General features: G+C 46.6%; 5 protein-coding genes across 5 annotated transcripts; 3 read left to right on the top strand and 2 right to left on the bottom strand.

The window, feature by feature from the left end:
* Nucleotides 1-5,911: 5,911 nt before the first annotated feature.
* BGW36DRAFT_380199 (cryptococcal mannosyltransferase 1-domain-containing protein) lies at nucleotides 5,912-8,014 on the bottom strand. Its single transcript, XM_046216301.1, has one exon. It carries the CDS (start codon nucleotides 7,727-7,729, stop codon nucleotides 6,071-6,073), a length of 1,659 nt encoding a protein of 552 aa, XP_046071021.1. The 5' UTR covers nucleotides 7,730-8,014; the 3' UTR covers nucleotides 5,912-6,070.
* Nucleotides 8,015-10,511: 2,497 nt separating this feature from the next.
* BGW36DRAFT_297085 (uncharacterized protein) lies at nucleotides 10,512-11,105 on the top strand (the record flags this gene model as incomplete). The annotated part of the gene is made up of 1 exon (XM_046211326.1): nucleotides 10,512-11,105. One exon carries the CDS (start codon nucleotides 10,512-10,514, stop codon nucleotides 11,103-11,105), a length of 594 nt encoding a protein of 197 aa, XP_046071020.1.
* A 1,001-nt stretch (nucleotides 11,106-12,106) lies between these two features.
* On the top strand, nucleotides 12,107-14,059 carry BGW36DRAFT_298372 (siderochrome-iron transporter MirC; the record flags this gene model as incomplete). The annotated part of the gene is made up of 4 exons (XM_046211426.1): nucleotides 12,107-12,345; nucleotides 12,405-12,535; nucleotides 12,587-13,321; nucleotides 13,368-14,059. 4 exons carry the CDS (start codon nucleotides 12,107-12,109, stop codon nucleotides 14,057-14,059), a joined length of 1,797 nt encoding a protein of 598 aa, XP_046071019.1.
* Nucleotides 14,060-16,546: 2,487 nt separating this feature from the next.
* On the top strand, nucleotides 16,547-17,400 carry BGW36DRAFT_428104 (putative Rho GTPase ModA; the record flags this gene model as incomplete). Its single annotated transcript, XM_046220504.1, has 4 exons — nucleotides 16,547-16,566; nucleotides 16,686-16,805; nucleotides 16,901-17,279; nucleotides 17,341-17,400. 4 exons carry the CDS (start codon nucleotides 16,547-16,549, stop codon nucleotides 17,398-17,400), a joined length of 579 nt encoding a protein of 192 aa, XP_046071018.1.
* A 1,031-nt stretch (nucleotides 17,401-18,431) lies between these two features.
* Nucleotides 18,432-19,814, bottom strand: BGW36DRAFT_359937 (putative agmatinase; the record flags this gene model as incomplete). The annotated part of the gene is made up of 3 exons (XM_046214126.1): nucleotides 18,432-19,411; nucleotides 19,467-19,593; nucleotides 19,671-19,814. The coding sequence occupies 3 exons, from the start codon at nucleotides 19,812-19,814 to the stop codon at nucleotides 18,432-18,434; spliced, it is 1,251 nt and encodes a 416-aa protein (XP_046071017.1).
* Nucleotides 19,815-20,150: the final 336 nt, after the last annotated feature.

Genomic DNA, 20,150 nt, shown 5'->3' with positions numbered 1-20,150 from the left:
ACCATGACCTGCCCTCAACCTTCCTCAAACTTGGGCCTTGGGGCATGACGATTCTGATGGGGATCCTCTGCCTCTGCTCCCATTTGCCTGGTTAATCCTTTCTTTCTTCTGCCCCGGCCACGCCCGGTCAATAATCAGCCGCCAGCCGCCACCTCGGAGAGTTTTCTTGTCTCCTCCCTGCGCAAATGTCTATTTCTTTGTTCTGCCCGTTGCCACGCCGCATGCCACCGCGGTCAGGTGACCTCGATTTTCGTTTATCAGCCCCTTCGATTCGTCCTTGCATTCGAGATGGTAATCAGAAAACGGCCCGGCGTGGTTCGTTCCTGTTGTCGTCCGAATGTTGGATGGCGGCAAAGCAGAGATCCACTGGGCGTCTCGGGCGCTGTCACACTCCGGTCCATTGAGAGGTCGTCTAAACGTGGAACATCAGTGATAACAGTCGTGATTATTATACGCTGCTATACCTGTTCACTGCTGTCTTTCTTTATTTTGTTCTATTGCGCCGAGCTTTCAACGCCCGCGCCGATCCTGCATCCTCTCATGGGAGTACTATGTCATTGCTACAAACAGGACCTTACGACCACTAACGTATTTCTTGATACGGAATAGCCACTATCACGCCTAAGCATGGGTCCCACCAATTAACTTGCCGGCGTTGTCGCTAAGGAAGTGGTCCTGTGTAGTGTCGACTAGCCTGCATGCAGTTGATGTGATGACCTTTCCGGATCTGGTTATAGTCGAGGATTGCCTGTCGACCAAAAGGCCGATCCGCCGAGCGAATTACTACCAAACGTTAGTAGAAGGAATGGTAGCAACAGTGGCCTCCTCCTACGTATTATTTATTGATTTCTTTGGCTTGTTTCTGAGTGGTTTCTTACTGCGAACAGGTTTATCTCGAAAATCGAAGTAGACGATGATTTAGCCAACACTATTGATCACTACCACTAGCTCTAGCATAGAGAAACATCGGACTTCCGAGCAAGATTCACCATTAATCATTCAGAGGCAACACCGTAACATGAGCAGTATATTATTAGAAATCAGCCCTGCATGCGCAGCCTGCTTTTCTCCCGCGGAGTCTGTCTGTGATCCTTGTCTCTGTCTATAGCGGATAACATGTGGATGTCTGGAAGCCGCGCCGCATTTTTCTCTGCGCCTGCACGATGATCGTCAAGTTACAGCACAGAAAGCTTTGTGTCGCTGGAGTTAGCGCTAGGGCCCTTGGCCGTGCAATTCTTCAGCAATGAGCATGGCTCTGAATCATCTCGTCCCCTCCTCTGCCCCCCCCCTCTGTAATCTTCATCATCTTCCCTCGCCGTATACTTTAAACGCACATTAACTTTTGTCTTTTCAGCTCTCATTTCATACGCATAGTTTGCGTTTCTTGGGGCTCCAACACCATCTTCTGAACCCACGCCTCTTTGTCAAGAGATACATCGGCCTTTTTTTTCACAGCCGAAATTAGAGACTAGGATGAGTGGGATACTTTTAGTGGCGCAGACTGATTACGGTCATTACCGCGGCTATGACCACTGGACAAACGTCTCTCCCCTCAAGCAATTTAATTCGTTTCGTCAGCGCCGCAAAAAAGAGGGAAGTTGATTGGCGGCACGTAGGTGACTTAGTAGTCGGCCGAAGGACATCCAGCCAATATACGTGTAGTGGCCTCCATATTGTGATGCACTTGGCTGAATAGGGAAGTATGACATGACTGGTCATTTGCGTTTTTTTTTTCCCGAGTCAGTCCAGATGCCCAACCCCAGAAGTTGCATGCATACGCCAATATCTGATAGAAATAAAACAGCTGTACAGGGTAGTGAGGTAAAAAGAACATCCTAGCATCGTGACATCGGTCCTTGTTCTCTATCGGTGAAAGGCGTGAGCGACAGTGCCGCATTTTCAAAGAGCCAATCTCGTGGGATGCCACACCACACATTGCGAGAATTTTAATTTAAATGATTGCACCATAGAAAGAAAAGCCGCGTCTCAGCTTCTCAATAATAGATTGGATGAAGTAATCAGAAATCAACATGTGGCAATTCGGTCGGACCACTCCAACAATCAGCTAACCGGCACCCTGATAAATCTACGAATGACACGAAGATACGCACCTGCTTTTTGTTGGTTACACCCCGACTGCTCGAGCATGTAGTAGGGTGTGGTCCATTCTTGATATTTGTTTAAGCTCGAAAGCTTATACAGAACCTATCAATCCCCCCTGGCGATTATCAGCTGCTCATTTCGCTACGGTTGCAATGCCCAATTCTGGTGATAGCATCCCATGAGCAGGCAACTATATGCCCTGTTCTAGCCGATTCAAGTAGTTACTGTGCCAACATTTTCCAAAAGACAATATGGAGTATCGACTGAGACAAAGTTGCAGCCTAATTCTTTGTTAATGGTTTTGAAACTAGTATCCAGCACACTAACCCTTGCAGTCCCAAGACGATACATGATTTCCAGGGGATAGTTTATGGTTCCATCGCAAATCAATCAAGACTCGACGTCGAGGCGTCGCACGTATGTCGATGGCAATAGTTACGGGGAAATCGAGGATTACTGCCGTCCACTGTCTCTTTGAGGGCTAAAAAAAGACGAACAAAGAAACTCAAAACGATACTGCCGTTCTCGGCTGCCGGGCATGTCAGACTTGCGGGTCAAAGTAGGTCTGGGTAATATTCACCTTTTATCCTTTTAAAGGTGTGATTTTGAATGCCCTTTTTTGGAATTGACTTTTTCACAGCTAACTTCTGCTGTGAAGAGTACGTCGGTCACATCAGTAGATCATGCCTTGATAGATCTCCGGCGTTGCTTGTTTCCGACTAAGTATACTATGTTTGCACATCAAATCTATCAGACCACTCCGATGCTCCAGCAATCCTGATTCTTTCATGACGTAAGCAGAGGCAAATCATTGCTAACACGGTGATTTATACTTACAATACCACACGCATCTGGTAAGAAGGTGCGAGGAGGACAAGTTTAGTAACGGTCATATTCCTTCTCTTTCATTCACCTAAAAAACAAGAAATAACAAGATTCAATCATTTCCTTCATATCAAGCAGACTCGGCAAAGTCAAAGTCCAGTTATCAACATGCTTTGAGGTCTTTGCCGATGTAAAAGTGGGTAGTAGAATGACGAATTACTTCCGCATTCAGCCCTTTGTCATTCCTCATTTTACCCTTTTTGCTGAGGAGACTCCTTGTTTAGGTAAATGCAAATATATATTTATAGGAAATTCACACAATGACATGTCTCGCGATGGGGGTGGGAAAACTAAATGATGAAGCCAACCATGCGAGATTTCAAACGCTTAGTTGTAGAACTAAACCGCCTAACAGCTATCACCATTCCCAAACAAACGATTTTTATCAAAAACGAGATAAAAACATAACATATCCGGAAATCTATCGAAAACGCTAGTTGGCCGAGGAACGTGGATACTCGGTGCAAAATCAATCAAGTTGAGATTTATACCATACCTTGACTACCTGCACAGCGACTCGCATCATGCATACTATTTCGATCATCACTTCTTTTTAAGCCGAACCACTTACAAATAAAAAGAAAAAAAGGAAACAATCGATTCGTCGGGCAAATGATAGCGTCAGGACAATTGAACAGCGAGTAACAAAGAATGTCCAGGGAAAAATGTACACGTCACTTTTTTTGCTGGGTTTGGGCTATGCCGGGCGTCCATCAGCGAGTTGTTCTTCAGCAGTCACTTATTAGTCAGGTGCTGGTAACTGTTAATAGTTAATATTGTTAATATTTGGTGCTCTTTCGTTCTTCATAGGTCTAACAAAAGGATTCGTACATGGCTGGGGACTGGTGTTGGGGTTGAAGGTGTAGAATTTGCTGTGTTAGGTCTACTAGTTGAGATAGTATGTGCAATTATTAAGCCTTGCATTGAATGATATTCTTGGCTCAGAAGATTGGAGGCTTCATTTAGATTCCACAAATATCTAATGCTAACAAGTATATCGAATTCGATGTCTTGTATCTGTGAGATTCCACTCGCACCAATTAATACTCTAAGTTGATAATATCAATTGATATGGATTACAAAATATCGAATAGAGAATATGAGCAATCATTGAGAAGATTTACCCTCAAATGCGTTCCTGGCTCCATCAGTTCTGCATTTGGTTGTTGCATTTGACTTATATATAGTTTATTTTCAGCATCAATTGATATTTTATACAAATGATCTAATGCTATCTCAACATTAAATCTCCTAGTTAACTTCAACATTGATTATTATTTTACCTCCCTTTTCAAAACAGCTATTTAAGTTAATTTAGAGTTGTTTCACAAACAAATTGCGTAGTTTGTTCATGGATGCTAGCAGAAGTGGTCATTTCAATATCATATATATGATATTCCTCTACCAACATTGAAGATATTTCCAGATATCATATGTACATAGACTTGTAAAGACCTGGTTTTATGTATTTCACCCATCCCCAGTCGAGGTAGACATAAATTAGCTTTGAATTCTGCAATGTTTATTTCTTGGACGTGGTGATCTTGTGGTAGACTACGCTATTCAATTTGTATATGGTTCTTAACAACTTACACCTCATTATGCCATGAAGCAAATTATTCGCTAGTTACCAAATTTTTCCTGCTTACCTTGAGCGTGGAGTTAGAAAATACGGAACATGTGGTTCTAAATCGCATGTGTGTAGTCAATAATCACCTACAAAACTCTACACGAGAAGTTAACACATACATGTAAAAGTAAGAATCAACCGTTACAAGTACAATGGGTTGCAAATCTATAATTTTGTATCCATGAGATCTTTTACAGTTTATTATTAGTTTATTACTCATTTCATATTTCTAGGATACATATGTTTCTCGTCCAATGGGTTTCATTTACATATTTATAACTCACCAAATAAGAATAATAAAGTTCAATATTAGCAGCCCGTCATCTTAGTCATGTTTACATGAATATATGCCTCAAAATATAAAAAAATATGGGCTATAACAATATTGAATATCAATGTATTCGCCTCTTTCACATGATCTTACACACATACTCAGTTACGCTGTGATATTGTGGAGTATTACAAATGTTCAAACTAGATTATTTTGCAGTACTCTACCAATTTATATAATGCTTCAAGAGATACCTTGCCTCAAGAAATGCACATAATATTCATCTGATAGTATATAGCACGTTTACTCAAGGGGTACAGTCTACACATAGAAACAGCTCCAGTGACCATATTTTGAGAGAATGCGTCTTTACTCGGAGGAAAGTATTTTGGCATGCTTTCCGAGTGTTGAGAACAGCAGGACCTTATATAAATGTATAACTGCATAGCCTTGTCTCAGAACTAATATAAAAATCGAAACAAGTATACCTGCATCATATCTCGCTTTCTAATACCGGTGCCCAATGCTTTGCGGAATTAAAATACTTTAGGACAAGTAAATCAAATATAAATGTACTTACAGGTGTTAGTCATATGTAACTTTTGCCCTGATATCTATATTACTATTGTGAAACGCCTACTCTAAACCAAAATGTCATAGAAGTATACCAAAACTGAGTACACTCTTGAACTGATATTGCACTACTGTTGAGCTTACAGCCCATTGGCTAAACAGGCCAAGATCCTTAATACGGGATTATATAGGATTCTTCAGGAGTATACCATATATGTATGGCTATGAAAGGTAAAGAAGATTGGCAATCTTTATATAGCAATGATTCAATGTTTCTTTTTGAGGATCTTGTATACATTATATATTTAAGACAAAAGTCTAATTCTTCGTTCGAAACCTATGTGATAAGAGCTAGGTAGGAAGATGTAGACCCGTTGTCACGGTTATTATACCATGCATATAGTTACCCACGTCCTCTCATCAGCAGGAACACAGACCTAGAGAAATCGTACACGAATACGTAGGTTCTACACACGTAGATTACAACCGAGGCAACTAAATCGAAGAGGAAGGTAGGAAGTAATTATTATCATTAGTCGTTCATATACACCATCTATGCAGGTCGCTAAAACGCTATACAAAAAGCCAAAGATATACCGATCTACAGATCAGGGCTGTATCCAGTCCTTGGAATCAGGGTCACGCGGCACATTGATAGGCTCCCAACCATCTTCACCCTCCTTGCGATCGCTGATCAGGACAAACAGGTCTCGACGGGCACAGAAGCTGCCGGGAGGAGCGATACGCTTCTGGCTAGTCCAATAACCCCCGTCTGTATGGCTGGTATTAGCCTTCCACACTCGCTGCTCGACTGTCTTGCCGGCAATGTCTGTGCGACGCGAGTTGTGCGCTGGATGGCCGGATACTGTGTTAGCTATCCAGTTCGGTATCGTGAACAGCCTTTCAAAACGCCGTACGAAGCCGAGCCAAGTGAATGCAGTGTAATCGTATGATACTCGGATATACGGGTTCATATACACCCCTGTATCTATGATGTCGTCTATATTGGAGTAAGGTTCTTGGATGTCTGCGTGGATCAGACAGCTCTCGGATGCTTCCCAGTACATATCCGAGATTGCTCGGAAACGCAAAGGCTTGCCATTATTTTTGGCCTTTCGCCATTCAGGCGATGTATATATTCGGCGGTCCGCGAGACCGCTGTGCAGGAAGGGAAGACGGGTTTCATCTTCGGTGATTGTTTTCTTGGGCTGCTGCAAGTATTTCGCGTCAAATGCAGTGATGCCGCCCCAGCAGCTGCGGACGCGTACGGCGTCCTTTTCGTCTAGCACATCCCGGCGACTGGTTGCGTGGCCAGCTGAAGTAAACCATGGGAAGAAAGGCACTCCAATTGGGTATCCGTGGGAGTCTCGCACGGCAAAGGAGTCGTAGAATTTCAGCAAATTGCCAAAATCCACCGCGCATGCGGCGCGGTAGTGAGGCCGGCCATCCAGACCTGTGTTCGTCGAGAACAGCAGCTGCACGGCGTCTATCGGGTTGAAATAAACATCATTCAGATATAGTACCCGGTCGAATTTCATATCCAGCTCGCCGTCTAGCGGCTGCAGGACTTTGTTCCGCAGCTCGGCCAGATATGGAATGCGCCTCTTTCGCACCGAGCCGTCGCCGAGCGTCACCTCCGGGGTGTCGGTGAAGTCATAGTGGCGTTCAAACACCACCGAACTGTTGCATTTGACCTGCTTGTCAAACTCCCACAGCGCATGCTCGGCCTCGTAGCCGCTATCGTTTTCGTAGATGCTCAGATACGTGTTGTCCTCGCCCAGCAGGTCAATCAGCTCTAGCACCGCCTGCCCCCATTTCCCGCGAGCCAAGGAGCCGCCCTTGTCGTAGAGATTGATGGCGATGAACACCTTTTCATTGTGCGGATTCCCTCGCCCAGGCGCCTGCGACTGCTGGATTGCGTGCTGTAAGGTTCTGTAATGCGGCGGAGGTCGCGAGTAGGAAGGGCGGAAGAGGAAGGTGAAGACGATCAAAGCGGCCACAAACCCTAATAGCACGTGCAGGTAATATCCTACACGGCGCAGCGACAGATAACGTAGTCGTAGGGGTACGGACGATATGAAGCGCGAGACGAGAGGGTCACGTTCGCGGTACAGCAGGAAATAGGGCTTATTGCCGTAGCCTAGGAGCTCTGATTCCGCAGCGTAGTCGGCATCGTCGATGTCGAAGCTCTCGCGAAACTCGTACGATGAGCGCACGCTGCTGCTGCTATCGTAGAACTCGTCGGGAGGAAGCAATAGGTTCGACATTGCGTACAGGTGCTAGATGATGCATATATACCATGTCCCAGTCTGTCGCAGGACAGCCACAGTAGAACGAGACTGCGAACACATGTACTTACTACTTGGTATTCGTGGGAAGTTGTATGTCTAGGTGGGCGAGCAGGAGCAGTGCCGAGCTATTTAAAAAATTATTTAAATAACACATAATAAATCATATTGGGATAAGAGGCTGGGGACCCCATTCCAGCGATCAGCATCAGCCTTGCGTAATTGTGCTCCATCCTGTGGCGAACGCGCCTATCAGGACTCAGGCAACAGCGTTTTGTCCTGCTATTAATATTAAGGAGTTCATACGTACACCCAACATTACTGCGTACACCCGAGCTAATGTTTTTAAGTAAAGCGTGTAATCAACCTTTCTAATAATATACTAGTAGTATTGATCGTTTCTTCAAATAGTGAAAATTTTCGACCCTTTCACCGTTCCTTGCCAATACAAACAAATCGCCCCTTTCACCCCCAAATATTGATATAGAGGTAAATTTGGCGTTAGATAGAAAGCATACAATACCAACGATTTCAGAATCGCTCAATACTAGAAAAATACCAGGCGAATTCGAATTAATAAGGTCCTACTTTGACCAGGCTTCCACCGCGCTAAGAAATATATTCTATAATGTTATTAATAGCCTACCCTGGCAGCTAGTTGCAATATTAGGGTCCTGACATACTCAATCTCAGGAAGGTATCAATATAGATAGAGGCTTTGGAACCCCTAGATATACTTTGATATAGAAGTAAGACTGAGGACGAGGTTTAGCCGGTTATCTAGAACACCATAAAAGTGAATTTTATTATATTTTATTAGGCAAATACGACTTTAAATTAAGAATTGATATGTATACCCAATCTAGTTTATTATATTAATTTGGCGGTGAATTTAATCTTCTGTAAGTTTACTACGTATACCTCAAATCGGTTTAACTGGTCAAAAATCGCTTCAAAACCGAGGGCTCGAAAATGTTCACTCTTTGAAGAACCGATCAATACTACTAGTAATTTATTAGAAAGACTGATTACACGCCTTACTCAAAAACAATTAGCTCGGGTGTACGCAGGAAAAATCGGGGTGCACGTATCAACTCCCTAATATTGTTATTTCTTGTGCAAACGTGCTTGGCTGCTTCTTCGGACTGTTCTCCTGAGGAGTGGGTATTAGTTAGCATATACTGCATTAACTAACTTAGTTAGTGTATGTCAGCCCACACCGAGTAAATCGACAGCCGACCCGCGAACGGCCTCTAGCTGCGCCCAAATAACCCCGGCGATCGTCTCCCACAGGGGCCTATCATGCAGCGGCTTAGGGGCCACGGGGATGAGATTCTCGGTGACTATGCTGCTACTGCCAACTACCGGCTAGTCGAGCCTTGAATTGCAATTTGCTACTGGCTGCTTCAGGCTTGGCTGCCAGCGCAAGCACAGGTAAATCGTATTATTAGAAACTGCTGCGTCGTTCTGCTAACCCAACATCCTCCCCGTCTGAGCCTCCTCAGCCGGCCCCAGATCCACATTCATTCGCGCCTACCAACGACTACTGTTTAGTGCCTTTCCTGAAACCGCGTGCCTGGAGAATCTGGAAAGCTATTCGTACTCATCAAAATGGACACCGGAATGTCGGGGCCGATTTCCGGCATGTCATAAACGTGTGTACTTCACAAGTTCGCGTTTGATCCGCTCATAGCGAAAAAGAACACGCGTTGGAATGTCGCTGGAATACCAGGGTTCGTAACGGGCCGAGAGATGTGGCATCTGTCAACTGGCCACAGGGATATACGTACCTCAATTGATTACAAGTCCTGATAGTGCGTGAACAGCTCGGTGGCTCTGGATGACTAACCGAGCTCAGCGGTTGACAGGAAAAATAGAACAGTTCACATGTCATATATGGTGTATGACATACGATTCCTAATTCACGTGACCGGGTTCTTAGGCGTACGTCAGGCATCCTTTATATAAGCTACAAGACAATGCACCAAGCTTACAAAGCGTTTCTCTACGCGCATCTACGCTCCTTTTAGTTGATAAGCTTCCTACATTGATACCCATTACGAGCTTATGACTTTTAGATGCGCAGGTTTTATCGTATTGGAGGTTTGGATAGATCTATTAATATTGTAATAGAATATACCAAACAGGATACGGCGTGCTTTTAATGCCTTATTCTGATTGATACCTACAAACTACATCAATGTATGTATTGCAAACACGGACAAATTCATGTATCCGCTGCCAAGATGCAGGACAGACTGCAAATGACGGTATCCGCGCGAGATATCTGTCCCAAATACCCATGTACATCGTCGCGACGGCACATAAGGTAGAATATATCTCATATCTCGCTCTTCTACAGTAATCCAACAGTCAACAGCCGATAAACGTCAGTCCTGTTACCCACATGTTGTTCGGCTCCCCAGGATATTACCCCGCATTCACTGGTGGAAGAATGTGAAAGACTCCCCAAAGGGCAAGCATGCATGTGAGGTATCGGGTGTAGTAGGAAGTGATGGATACAAGGTTCCGGTTGTTCTCTTTGCATTGCATGAGCGGCGCCATCGGCTATGTACCGATGACGCTGGATAGAGAACTGACTCTCAATTAATTAATAGAGAGGATAATGTTTGCTTGCACCACCTATCTACTCCTACCAACCTACCAAATAGACCCATTGAATAGACGCAGACAGAGAGACAGCATTTGAAGATATCTACTGAATATTACTGTTGAATCCGAGTATATCTATCAGAATACAATGTCCCCGTTTACATTTGCCAATTCCTCGCAGTCCGTGCCGGGCGAGATCGAGCTTGCCGTGAGCTTCACTATCAAAGCTGACCCGTCGACCGATGTCTGGGAGAAACCGCCGTCCACACGCAGCTTCAACGCACCGATTTTATATAGATCCATGCCCCTGCGAGCATTCAAGCGGGCGCGCGTGTCAGTCATGGCGGCATGGGAGACGCTCTATGACCAAGGCGGATTGATCTTGGTGATTCATCAGACGGACGGCGAGAGGAAGTGGATCAAGGCGGGCATCGAGTATGTCCAAGGCAAGGCGCGACTCAGTGTGGTCGCGAAGGACCGGTGGTCGGACTGGAGTCTTGTCTCGATTCCATCGGGAGGCAGTACGGCGACAATCGAGATGGTCAGGGAGGAGGACGGTTCGCTGTGGGTGTACTGGATCGAGGGCGTCCAAAGGGTTCCGCTGAGAGAGGTCACGTGGGCGTTCGAGCAGGCGGACAGCGCGCACTGCTGGATCGGCACTTTCGCAGCCAGGCCGTCGTCACCTGCAGACGGCGGCCGGCTGGCAGTTGACTTTTGTCACCTGGTGGTGGATGCGGAGTGATTGGACGTGTATAGTGTAGCTGTGTTATGTTTAACATGACAAGGGTTAAGGAGTAAGCGCAATTTTATATCACTTGATGACTCAAGGCAGTGAGCAGACTGAGGCATCTGTGAGTCTGCAGAAGCAGAATCATGCAACTCATGATCTCACCACGTACTGTAGGAGAAAGAAACGAGATATCTCTAGTAGCTATCCGTATAAAACATTATTGCTATGCCCTTGTCGGAATAGGGTGATGCCGGGTCACGAGGCGGGCAGGTGACCTGGCAATGCTCTAACCTGTTCTGGCATCAAGTTCCACCGCTCTTTGTGGGTCCCATCCAGAGAAACTAGCCAATAAGATGACTCTCTGCCAGGCAAAGGCAAGAGTGACCGCTCCCGGTCCTCTCCCTCTTGCCTGCTGTGACGCTCTCCAGACAACTCAGGCATCATTTCTGTGCTGTGGCTGCAGGTCCTCCTCTTCTTGTTGCTGTCAGATCTTTATCGACGGCGCATAATAGGTCATTTGGACTCAGCCGTGCTCGAGTCCCGTTGTACGACACCTCCATCAGTCCCGCCGCCCAATCTTATCTGATCGGATAAGCCAAGACCAAAGGAAGGCTGAGAAAGCGTCATCTCCTAGCCGCATCGCTTCGTCTGTCTACGAGTCGCCTATTCGCTGCCAGCCCAGGCACTCATCGGTGAGACTGACCAGTGATCGCCTCGCTTCCGTGCTAGCACGACTTGTTCGTTTAGCTGCCTGCAGCCTGCAGGCTATCTGCAGCGCGTTATCCGCCATCCGGTGTCGTCTCACCTCTGACTTGTCCAAAATCCCGCCCTCAGGCACTGTCGATGTCGACCTTATAAAACCCATGCCTAGCCTGCCGGCAGTAACATATTTTCCTTCGATCACGCACAGCCGACTCCCCCATATATATGGACTCTTTTCGACCGACCTTCGATGCACGAATTGAGACTTGACTACCCCGCTGCTTCGCTAAGATTGCTCTGTGGTGGCCGGTATGACACTGCTGGACCCAACGACAAGCAGCAAATCGTATGGGACGGTAAATATTGCCCATCAGATGGGGGATCGAGAAAATGACCGCTTGCTTCTACCTCAATCGGTCTACGAACCGGATGACGGTGATGCCATCACCGAAGAGGCCGCTTCCGAAACCGAGCTCCAAGATGGAGTTCGCATGATTGAGGCCATTAACCTTACCTGGACAGTTCGGTCCTTGGCCATTGCATACATAGGGTGCGTGCAGAACACGAGAGCTTGAATGTTGATGAATGGTACTGACGTAATCTCTGCAGGATCTTTCTCATGGCCTTTTGTACTTCTCTTGAAGGCCAGACCATATCCTCACTGGCCGTCTATGCGACGAGTTCGTTCAGCAAGCATTCTTTGATATCGACAGTTTTGGTGGTGCAGAATGTAGTTAATGGTAAGATACACTGACGCTAGGCCATTGGGCTGATTTGCTGACTGGTACCAGCCGTGATCAAACCTCCCATGGCCAAAGTGGCCAATGTCTTCGGCCGCTTCGAAGCATTCTGTATCAGTATAACGGTATATGTGCTTGGGTACATTCAGATGGCGGCTTCCAACAATGTCCAGACCTATGCGTCCGCCCAGATCTTCTATTCTGCCGGATCCACCGGACTTCAGATTCTCCAGCAAGTTTTCATCGCAGATAGCAGTGACCTCATGAATCGGGCCCTGTTTTCTATTCTACCGGCGCTGCCTTTCCTAGTGACCGTCTGGATCGGGCCGATAATTGCCAGTGCCATTCTCCAGCGAACTTCGTGGCGATGGGGTTACGGGATGTGGGCGATTCTTCTTCCAGCTGCTTTTCTTCCCTTGGCGCTGTCGTTGCTATTCCATCAACGCAAAGCGAAAAGACTGCGACTGATAAAACCAAGGACTCGCAAGCATCGCAAGCTCGTCGATGTCTTGATTTCCACTTGGCATGAATTGGACGTGTTCGGGTTGATTCTTCTCTCCGCAGCTTTGTCACTCCTGTTGATTCCGCTTACCCTAGCCGCCAATTCACCGAACGGCTGGCAGAATGACGGGATTGTGGTTATGATGGTTATTGGAAGTCTTTGCCTCATTGCCTTTCCCGCCTGGGAGTCTTCAAAACGGTTCGCTCCTAAGCCTCTGCTTTCGCTGCATCTTCTTACTGAAAGGACTGCATTGGCCGGCTGTGCGCTGGCTTTCTTTTATTTCAGTAGGCTTTCTATCTTTTCTTTTATTCAATGGCTAATTATAGACAGTGGCCTTTTACTTTTCAGTTCAACCGTACTTGTATTCTTACTTGCTAGTTGTTCAAGATTACGAAGTCGCTGCTGCTGGCCGCGTTACACAGACATTTGCCTTTACCTCAACCATTGCTGCTTTTGGTGCCTCTCTCCTCATTAAGTATACGCGTCGTTATAGGATTTTTGTTGTCATTGGCGGCGTTATCTACATATCCGGTTTACTTGCGATGTTGCTCTACCGTCAAGAGGGTAGCTCGGCGGTTAAGATTTTGGGGACACAGATTTTGGTCGGTTTTGGAGGAGGCTTGATAAATGTTCCAGTACAGCTTGGCGTGCAAGCATCGGCTGACCACCAAGAGGTAGCTGGTGCAACCGCAATGTTTCTTACTGCTCTCGAAATGGGTGGTGCAGTTGGGGCGGCTATTTCAGGAGCTGTTTGGACGAGAAAGATACCACAGAAGTTAGCGGAGTACTTGCCACCGGAGAGCCAGGGCGACGCGGCGGAAATCTTTGGCAAATTGACCAAAGCTCGATCGTATCCCATGGGCTCGCCGACACGACTTGCCATCAACCAAGCTTATCAGGAGACGATGAACAATCTTCTGTGGCTCGCGATTCTAGTATCATTGCCTATCATCCCGTTGAGTTTGGCGATGAGAAACTACAGGCTCGACCAGGTAAAGAGACGAGGTGCTCGATCTGACTGATGCTAACAAGAGTGGAAGGGAGTGCCAAAAAAGCGACGATCTTCCGCACACCACGAAGACACACCACCAGCACGGCAATCTTCAGATCACACTGAATGATGTGCTGTAAAATTATTTTACATGATACTATTTCTAGCCGCGTATAGATAGATTTTAGGGCTACTATGATTACGACGTGACGACTGCATCTTGCATTACACTGGCGATCCGACGGACGGTAGATAGGGTCAAACAATTGCATTTCGGCTTAGATTTCTTTTATTCTGAGTGTAAACGTAGAGCTAGTTACAACCACGAGATACCAAATACAAAGCCAACTCAACACTTTTTTGGTTGTTGATTATCAGTCTGGTCGCCAAGCTAGTATCTAACTACCCAAAACGGAATGGCTATACTCTGACTCGCGAGTACCATAGAACGGAGTCATACGTTGGACAGTGGTGGATTCGAGATTGTGCTGAAACAGCGCCCGCACGGCCGATAGGGGAGACCATTATTTGGACCAGCAGCAACCCAATCGCAATTTCTCGAGTCCGGCTGTCACATTGTCACATTTGACGGCACACGGCAGCGCAGCAGACACAGCATATGTATGGTAGCGTCAGCTGGCCGAGGCACGAGGCGATCATCAATCGGTGTGAAGAAACTTTATACTGCTAGAATAGAAAACATTCAAAAGAATACCGATGATACCATCGCTCCTGGTATGAAATAATAATATGCGAATATGACATGTTCTAAAAGGCGGTCTGTGCTATTGGTACATTTTTCTTCTTCTTGCTAAATGAATTTTTGAAAAATCCTAGTCTTGTTCACTATTGACACTTGGCCGACTTAGTCTGATTAGTCTAGACAGGAGCGGGCCGTCTGATGTCCTGCACGGGAGGGAGGCCCCGTCCGCCTCTTATTCCCTTGTGTGATATAAATATAGGGTGTTTTGACTGGCAGGCTTATTATTGTTGTTGTTATTGCTATTGTTATTATTATAAGTATGGAATGAATATGAGTTTTTATAGTCGTGTTTGGACATTTGAAACGGTTGCTGGTACTGACAACTAACTAACAAATAATAATACTCGACCTGTTTGTCTGCTAGCTCGAGGAGCCTAGTGAAGTATTAGAGTCTTTCTGACAAATCAATCCTTGTCGAAAAGGGAAAGGGAAAGGAGAGGCAGGAGAAAAGAAAGGATGGAAGAATGACACCACATGGCTTTGTTACACGTGCTGACTGTGATATTGGATGTTTATCATTATTTATTGATATGAAGGGTGTTGCTTTCTTTTATCTCCCTATTTGGTGAGTAATGGGGTTTTGTTCTTTGAGTATGTTCACTAGGCTGCATATTTTCTCATACTTAGACTATGTTACAGTCATTTTGGAAATATGAGTATGATATTAACAATTATACAAATGAAATACTGAACATAAACCGTATAGCTTCTGATTACTTTCTGTGAAAAGATGAGAACTGTCTCGACCCCCACTTGATCCGCTCTGGACCTGTAATTCATTCTGCCTCCTTTGGCCGTACTAGTTGTCACCATACCGTAATTTATTCTTTCCCTGGGCTGGTCTACCAATGGGCTGAGACATAAATTACGAGTTCTGTATTGTATGGTATGCCAGATGCGAACATGACCAGGCCAGACCCTTCGCCATCACTCTAGCCCACCCACTCACTCTCTCATACCACCAAATCTTAACTATTATTATCAGCACTCACGACATCTCACGACGCGACCAGCCTGCTCGTGGTTGTCATCAGCTTTCTCATTAATAGCAGGCAGAGTAGAGGATTGTCAGGGCTTCTGCTTATCATCTCCTAGATAGGCCCGATTCAGCCTGAACTGGTTCTTATCTGCATCACAGTATGTCTAATTCATCTCTAACTTTTCTTTTTTCCCTTCCAAATAGCCCGCAATGATCTGCGCAGAAAAGAAAAAAGAAAGACAGAAGAAAAAACAATGACAATATCATTATCCCACAAATGTGGAAGATGAGACGCGATGTAATAATACTAAGGACGCTCAGATAAGCTAACCGCGCAGGTGCCTTAGGCTCATACTGACTTTACCCCTTCTTGCAGCTGCCGACGTCTTACCTGCAGCTTTCTTATCCATCATCAATCAACACCAATTTTGTCGACCAGCCTGTCCATACTCTGATCCGGTTTATCCCCCTCCTCCGCTCATCTCCTCGCCTCCACGCTCCAGCAGGCAGCCTGCTCCAGCCCGAGGCAAAGAGGCTCTCGTGCGCTTCTCTTCTTCCTGTCTGCCGCCAACCCCACAAAACCGCTGTTGTATCAGTCACACCTCCCCTATCTGACTCGTCGCCAACAACCCGAATCGCTTTAGAGACTGTCACTGCTCGCAATTCCGCCGCTTCACTCGTGAATTAGATCGTCTAGCCTTGCATTCCACCGAGTGTAGTTTTTCTCCATCCACGTCCATCCTAGCACTCGCTTCGAGAGGGAAAGCCGGGACACAATGGTTGTCGCTACTATCAAGTGCGTATCTACCCCTCACTCCCTGCGACCTGCTTCAGCACTGCCCCATGGCAAGGATTAGCCTTGCACGAATTGAAATTCGTAATTCAATCCAAAACTGACGCTGCTGGCATTTATAGATGTGTTGTTGTTGGTGATGGTGCAGTCGGAAAGACATGTCTATTGATCTCCTACACGACAAATAAATTCCCCTCAGAATACGTGCCTACTGTTTTTGACAACTATGCTGTGACTGTGATGTGAGTGAATAACTAGCGACTACTTATTATTGGATGCGATCAGTCGTCAACATTAAGCTTATTCACACACATGCTAATCATCTGATGTGAATCAGGATTGGCGACGAGCCCTACACTTTAGGCCTTTTTGATACCGCTGGACAGGAAGATTACGACCGCTTGCGTCCTCTTTCATACCCCCAGACCGATGTTTTCTTGGTTTGCTTTTCCGTGACATCACCTGCTTCGTTTGAAAACGTACGGGAAAAGTGGTTCCCTGAAGTCCACCACCACTGCCCTGGCGTCCCATGCCTCATCGTCGGTACTCAGACGGATCTTCGTGATGACCCCGCCGTCCGGGAGAAACTGTCTAAGCAAAAGATGCAACCCGTTCGCAAGGAGGATGGCGATCGCATGGCAAAGGAGTTGGGCGCAGTCAAATATGTCGAATGCTCTGCTTTGACGCAGTACAAGCTCAAGGATGTTTTCGATGAGGTACGCTCTAATAAAACTCTCCCCTTATCTAAAGTTCAGGGTTTTGATTAACTCGGATTAGGCCATCGTCGCCGCCCTAGAGCCTGCCCCCAAGAAGAGGCCCAAGTGTGTTCTTCTGTAAAAAGTGAAATACAGCTACGAGTTCAACTATCCGGTCAGTCTGATACGCAACGTCGCTACGTTAATTCTTTGCTGAGATGTGTCTTTGCTACGTTAGATATGGTGAGAAATGAAAATATCTTCAAGTGCAACTCGTGTTTTCTCGATCTATTTCACCTCTACATGGCAACCTACCCCAACCCCTGTGGTTGTCAATGCAAGCTTGCTTCGACTAAGAATGCACTGCCTAGGCTGCCATTCTTTCTTTCACTGCCCTTCCCCGACTTTCGAAACGACCCGATTTTTTATGAAGAAATTCATTAGTTTCCATGTTTCATATCCGTCTTGACTGGCATTCCCCTTTCTCAATCCCGCCGATATCTTCCACATCACTTCTTTCGTCCCACAAACTTCCACGATCCCCTAGCCACTCATCGGGTTGTCTTTTCATTTTTTCCTTCGGCGTTTTTTTTTTTTTTCCTTTCTAGTGCAAGGCGTCCCTACCTCTTTTTTTTCTAGCCGGTTGTGAACATTGTCCTCATTTCCTGACCAGCACATGCGAAATCTTACATTTCTCATGTGTTGTATTTCTTCTACCGAGTAAACAACTGCTCATAGCATATGCTTTTGCCTGATCCCTGTCATAAACTCCTCACGGCGATATGGTATCCAATACAATGCCGGCAAATCAGCTGTAAATGGCATGCAAGCTCGAGATAAAGAAGGCTCTTTCCCCCGGTATTTCGTCTTTGTCCCTGTTGTCCTTCTGTCTCCGAACTGGAATGAAACCACACAGCTTCTTGAAAATACTAGTAGATAAGACCAGCTTGAATTGAATAAAGAGGATTTTTTGAACTCTCTTTCTTTTTTTTTCCTATTCACTTTTCCACTCACCTGTCATGCCATCAATCGATGCTACACTTCGTTATGTTGAGGGTGATCATCATCTCATCAGTCATGTCAAATCATGTCATTTGAAGAAATTCGTCAACTATATGCAATCCAACCCACCCCTTATCATCTAATCCAACACTTAACTCGCTATAACCCAGCCTACAGTTCATCCTTACCGCTCGCCGCCTTGAAAGCCTCCCCATCCTTCTTCCCATACCAGCCACCAAGCTCCGCCGCCGCACCGCTCTTCACCATGCTCGTGATAATCTCAAACGCGACTTGCGCGGCGGCGAGCGCTGTCGTCTCTCCGACATTGTCGTAACTAGGACTAACCTCGACGATATCCGCGCCTACCAAATTCAATTTCTCGATCCCACGCAGAATCCGGATCATTTCGCGCGTCGTCCATCCACCTGGCTCCGGCGTGCCGGTGCCTGGTGCGGTGCCGGGGTCGAGAACGTCGATGTCGACGGATAAGTACACTGGCTGCTCTGGATCGAGTCCGATACGGTTAATAATCGATTCTACGACACCGGCGGGTCCGATGTCGTCGATGTCGTCTGCGTGGATCCGCATGAATCCTTGCTCCGGCCCCGGGTTCGTGTAATCTCCATCATCAACACCCGTCAACCGCGTCCGGATGCCCGCATGCGCCGAGGTGGTGTTGGAAATGAGACCCTCGGTGCTGGCGATGTGGAAGAAACTGCCGTGATTGAAACGCGATTGCTCGGAGAGCCAGTACGAGGCGTAGCGTACAGGGTTCCAGGTGTCGAGATGGGCGTCGAAGTGCAGGACTGTGATGGGCTTCTGATAGATCTGGTAGAGGGCACGAAGTGCCGGGAGAGCAACGCTGTGGTCTCCGCCCAGAGTGACCAGCTTGGGTTTCCCCGCTGATATGCCCTTGCTGCCGAACTTGGATGCTGCGGATGTCTTTGCCCGCCGCGTGCCGAGTTCGAGGAATGCCTCGTACATTTGTCGCTCCGCTAGTGCATTGTCGAATGGAGTGATGGGGATGTCGCCGCAGTCGCGGAGCGTGGCCCATGATAAGTACGGGTTGATGGCTGCGCGGGCATTGTAGCTTGTCCCCGGGAGTTGGCGCCCGCTGGCAGCGCGGATGGCGCGAGGGCCGAAGCGAGCTCCTATATTAGTATTAGCAGGTGCAAGATAGCATGAGTAGGGCAGGCATCTACGTACCAGGCCTGTAGCTCACAGCGGTATCAAAAGGCGCCCCAATAATGGCAATATCATACTGCTCATCCGGCTCAAGCAGACATTTGACAGCTTTCATATGGGCAAAGGTCGAGATACCAGAAAACCCCCACTAGGAGTCATAGATATCAACATGATTGTTCTAAAAAGGTTGCAGAATAGAGAGACTAGTTTGATAAGAAGACTAACCTCTTGCTCCCATTTCTTCAAAAGCTCCTCCCTCTTGTCCTCTGGCACAATCTCATCGGTATCGTCATGATGATGAGAGTGGCCCAGGACTGAATTGCTCAAAGCCAGCAGTCCCAGCAAGAACGCCTTTTTGAAGCCAGACATCGTCGTACGATAGATATCTATCCTATAATCCTCGTGTCCCGATGGCGATGGATAGCCAGTCAATTCACAATATACTAGTACAAAGAAAGAAGAAAGACCATCAGCACCGCAGGGTTTTAATCCTAGAAAACCCGAGACTTTAACGAGTACTAACTGCCTGCGACATCTCAAGAGGAACGATAACCAGCGTAGACTTAAAGAGTATTTGCGACGCCATCGATTGGCCGGTATGCATCGAGTTTCCCAATCCGTCCAGAGCTCCGCTTTTCGGGTCCACGCCGGCTGTTGATTGGCTGGGACCTCCGTTAGGATTAGCTATCGCTCTCCACGCAGTGC

Source organism: Talaromyces proteolyticus (assembly GCF_021365285.1).
Source record: "Talaromyces proteolyticus strain PMI_201 chromosome Unknown BGW36scaffold_7, whole genome shotgun sequence".
Lineage (NCBI taxonomy): Eukaryota > Fungi > Ascomycota > Eurotiomycetes > Eurotiales > Trichocomaceae > Talaromyces > Talaromyces proteolyticus.
This window is presented reverse-complemented; position numbering and strand designations above follow the sequence as displayed.

Excerpts from the sequence above, each read along its gene's own strand:
- BGW36DRAFT_380199 (XM_046216301.1), bottom strand. The coding sequence starts at position 7,729 with ATGTCGAACCTATTGCTTCCTCCCGACGAGTTCTACGATAGCAGCAGC.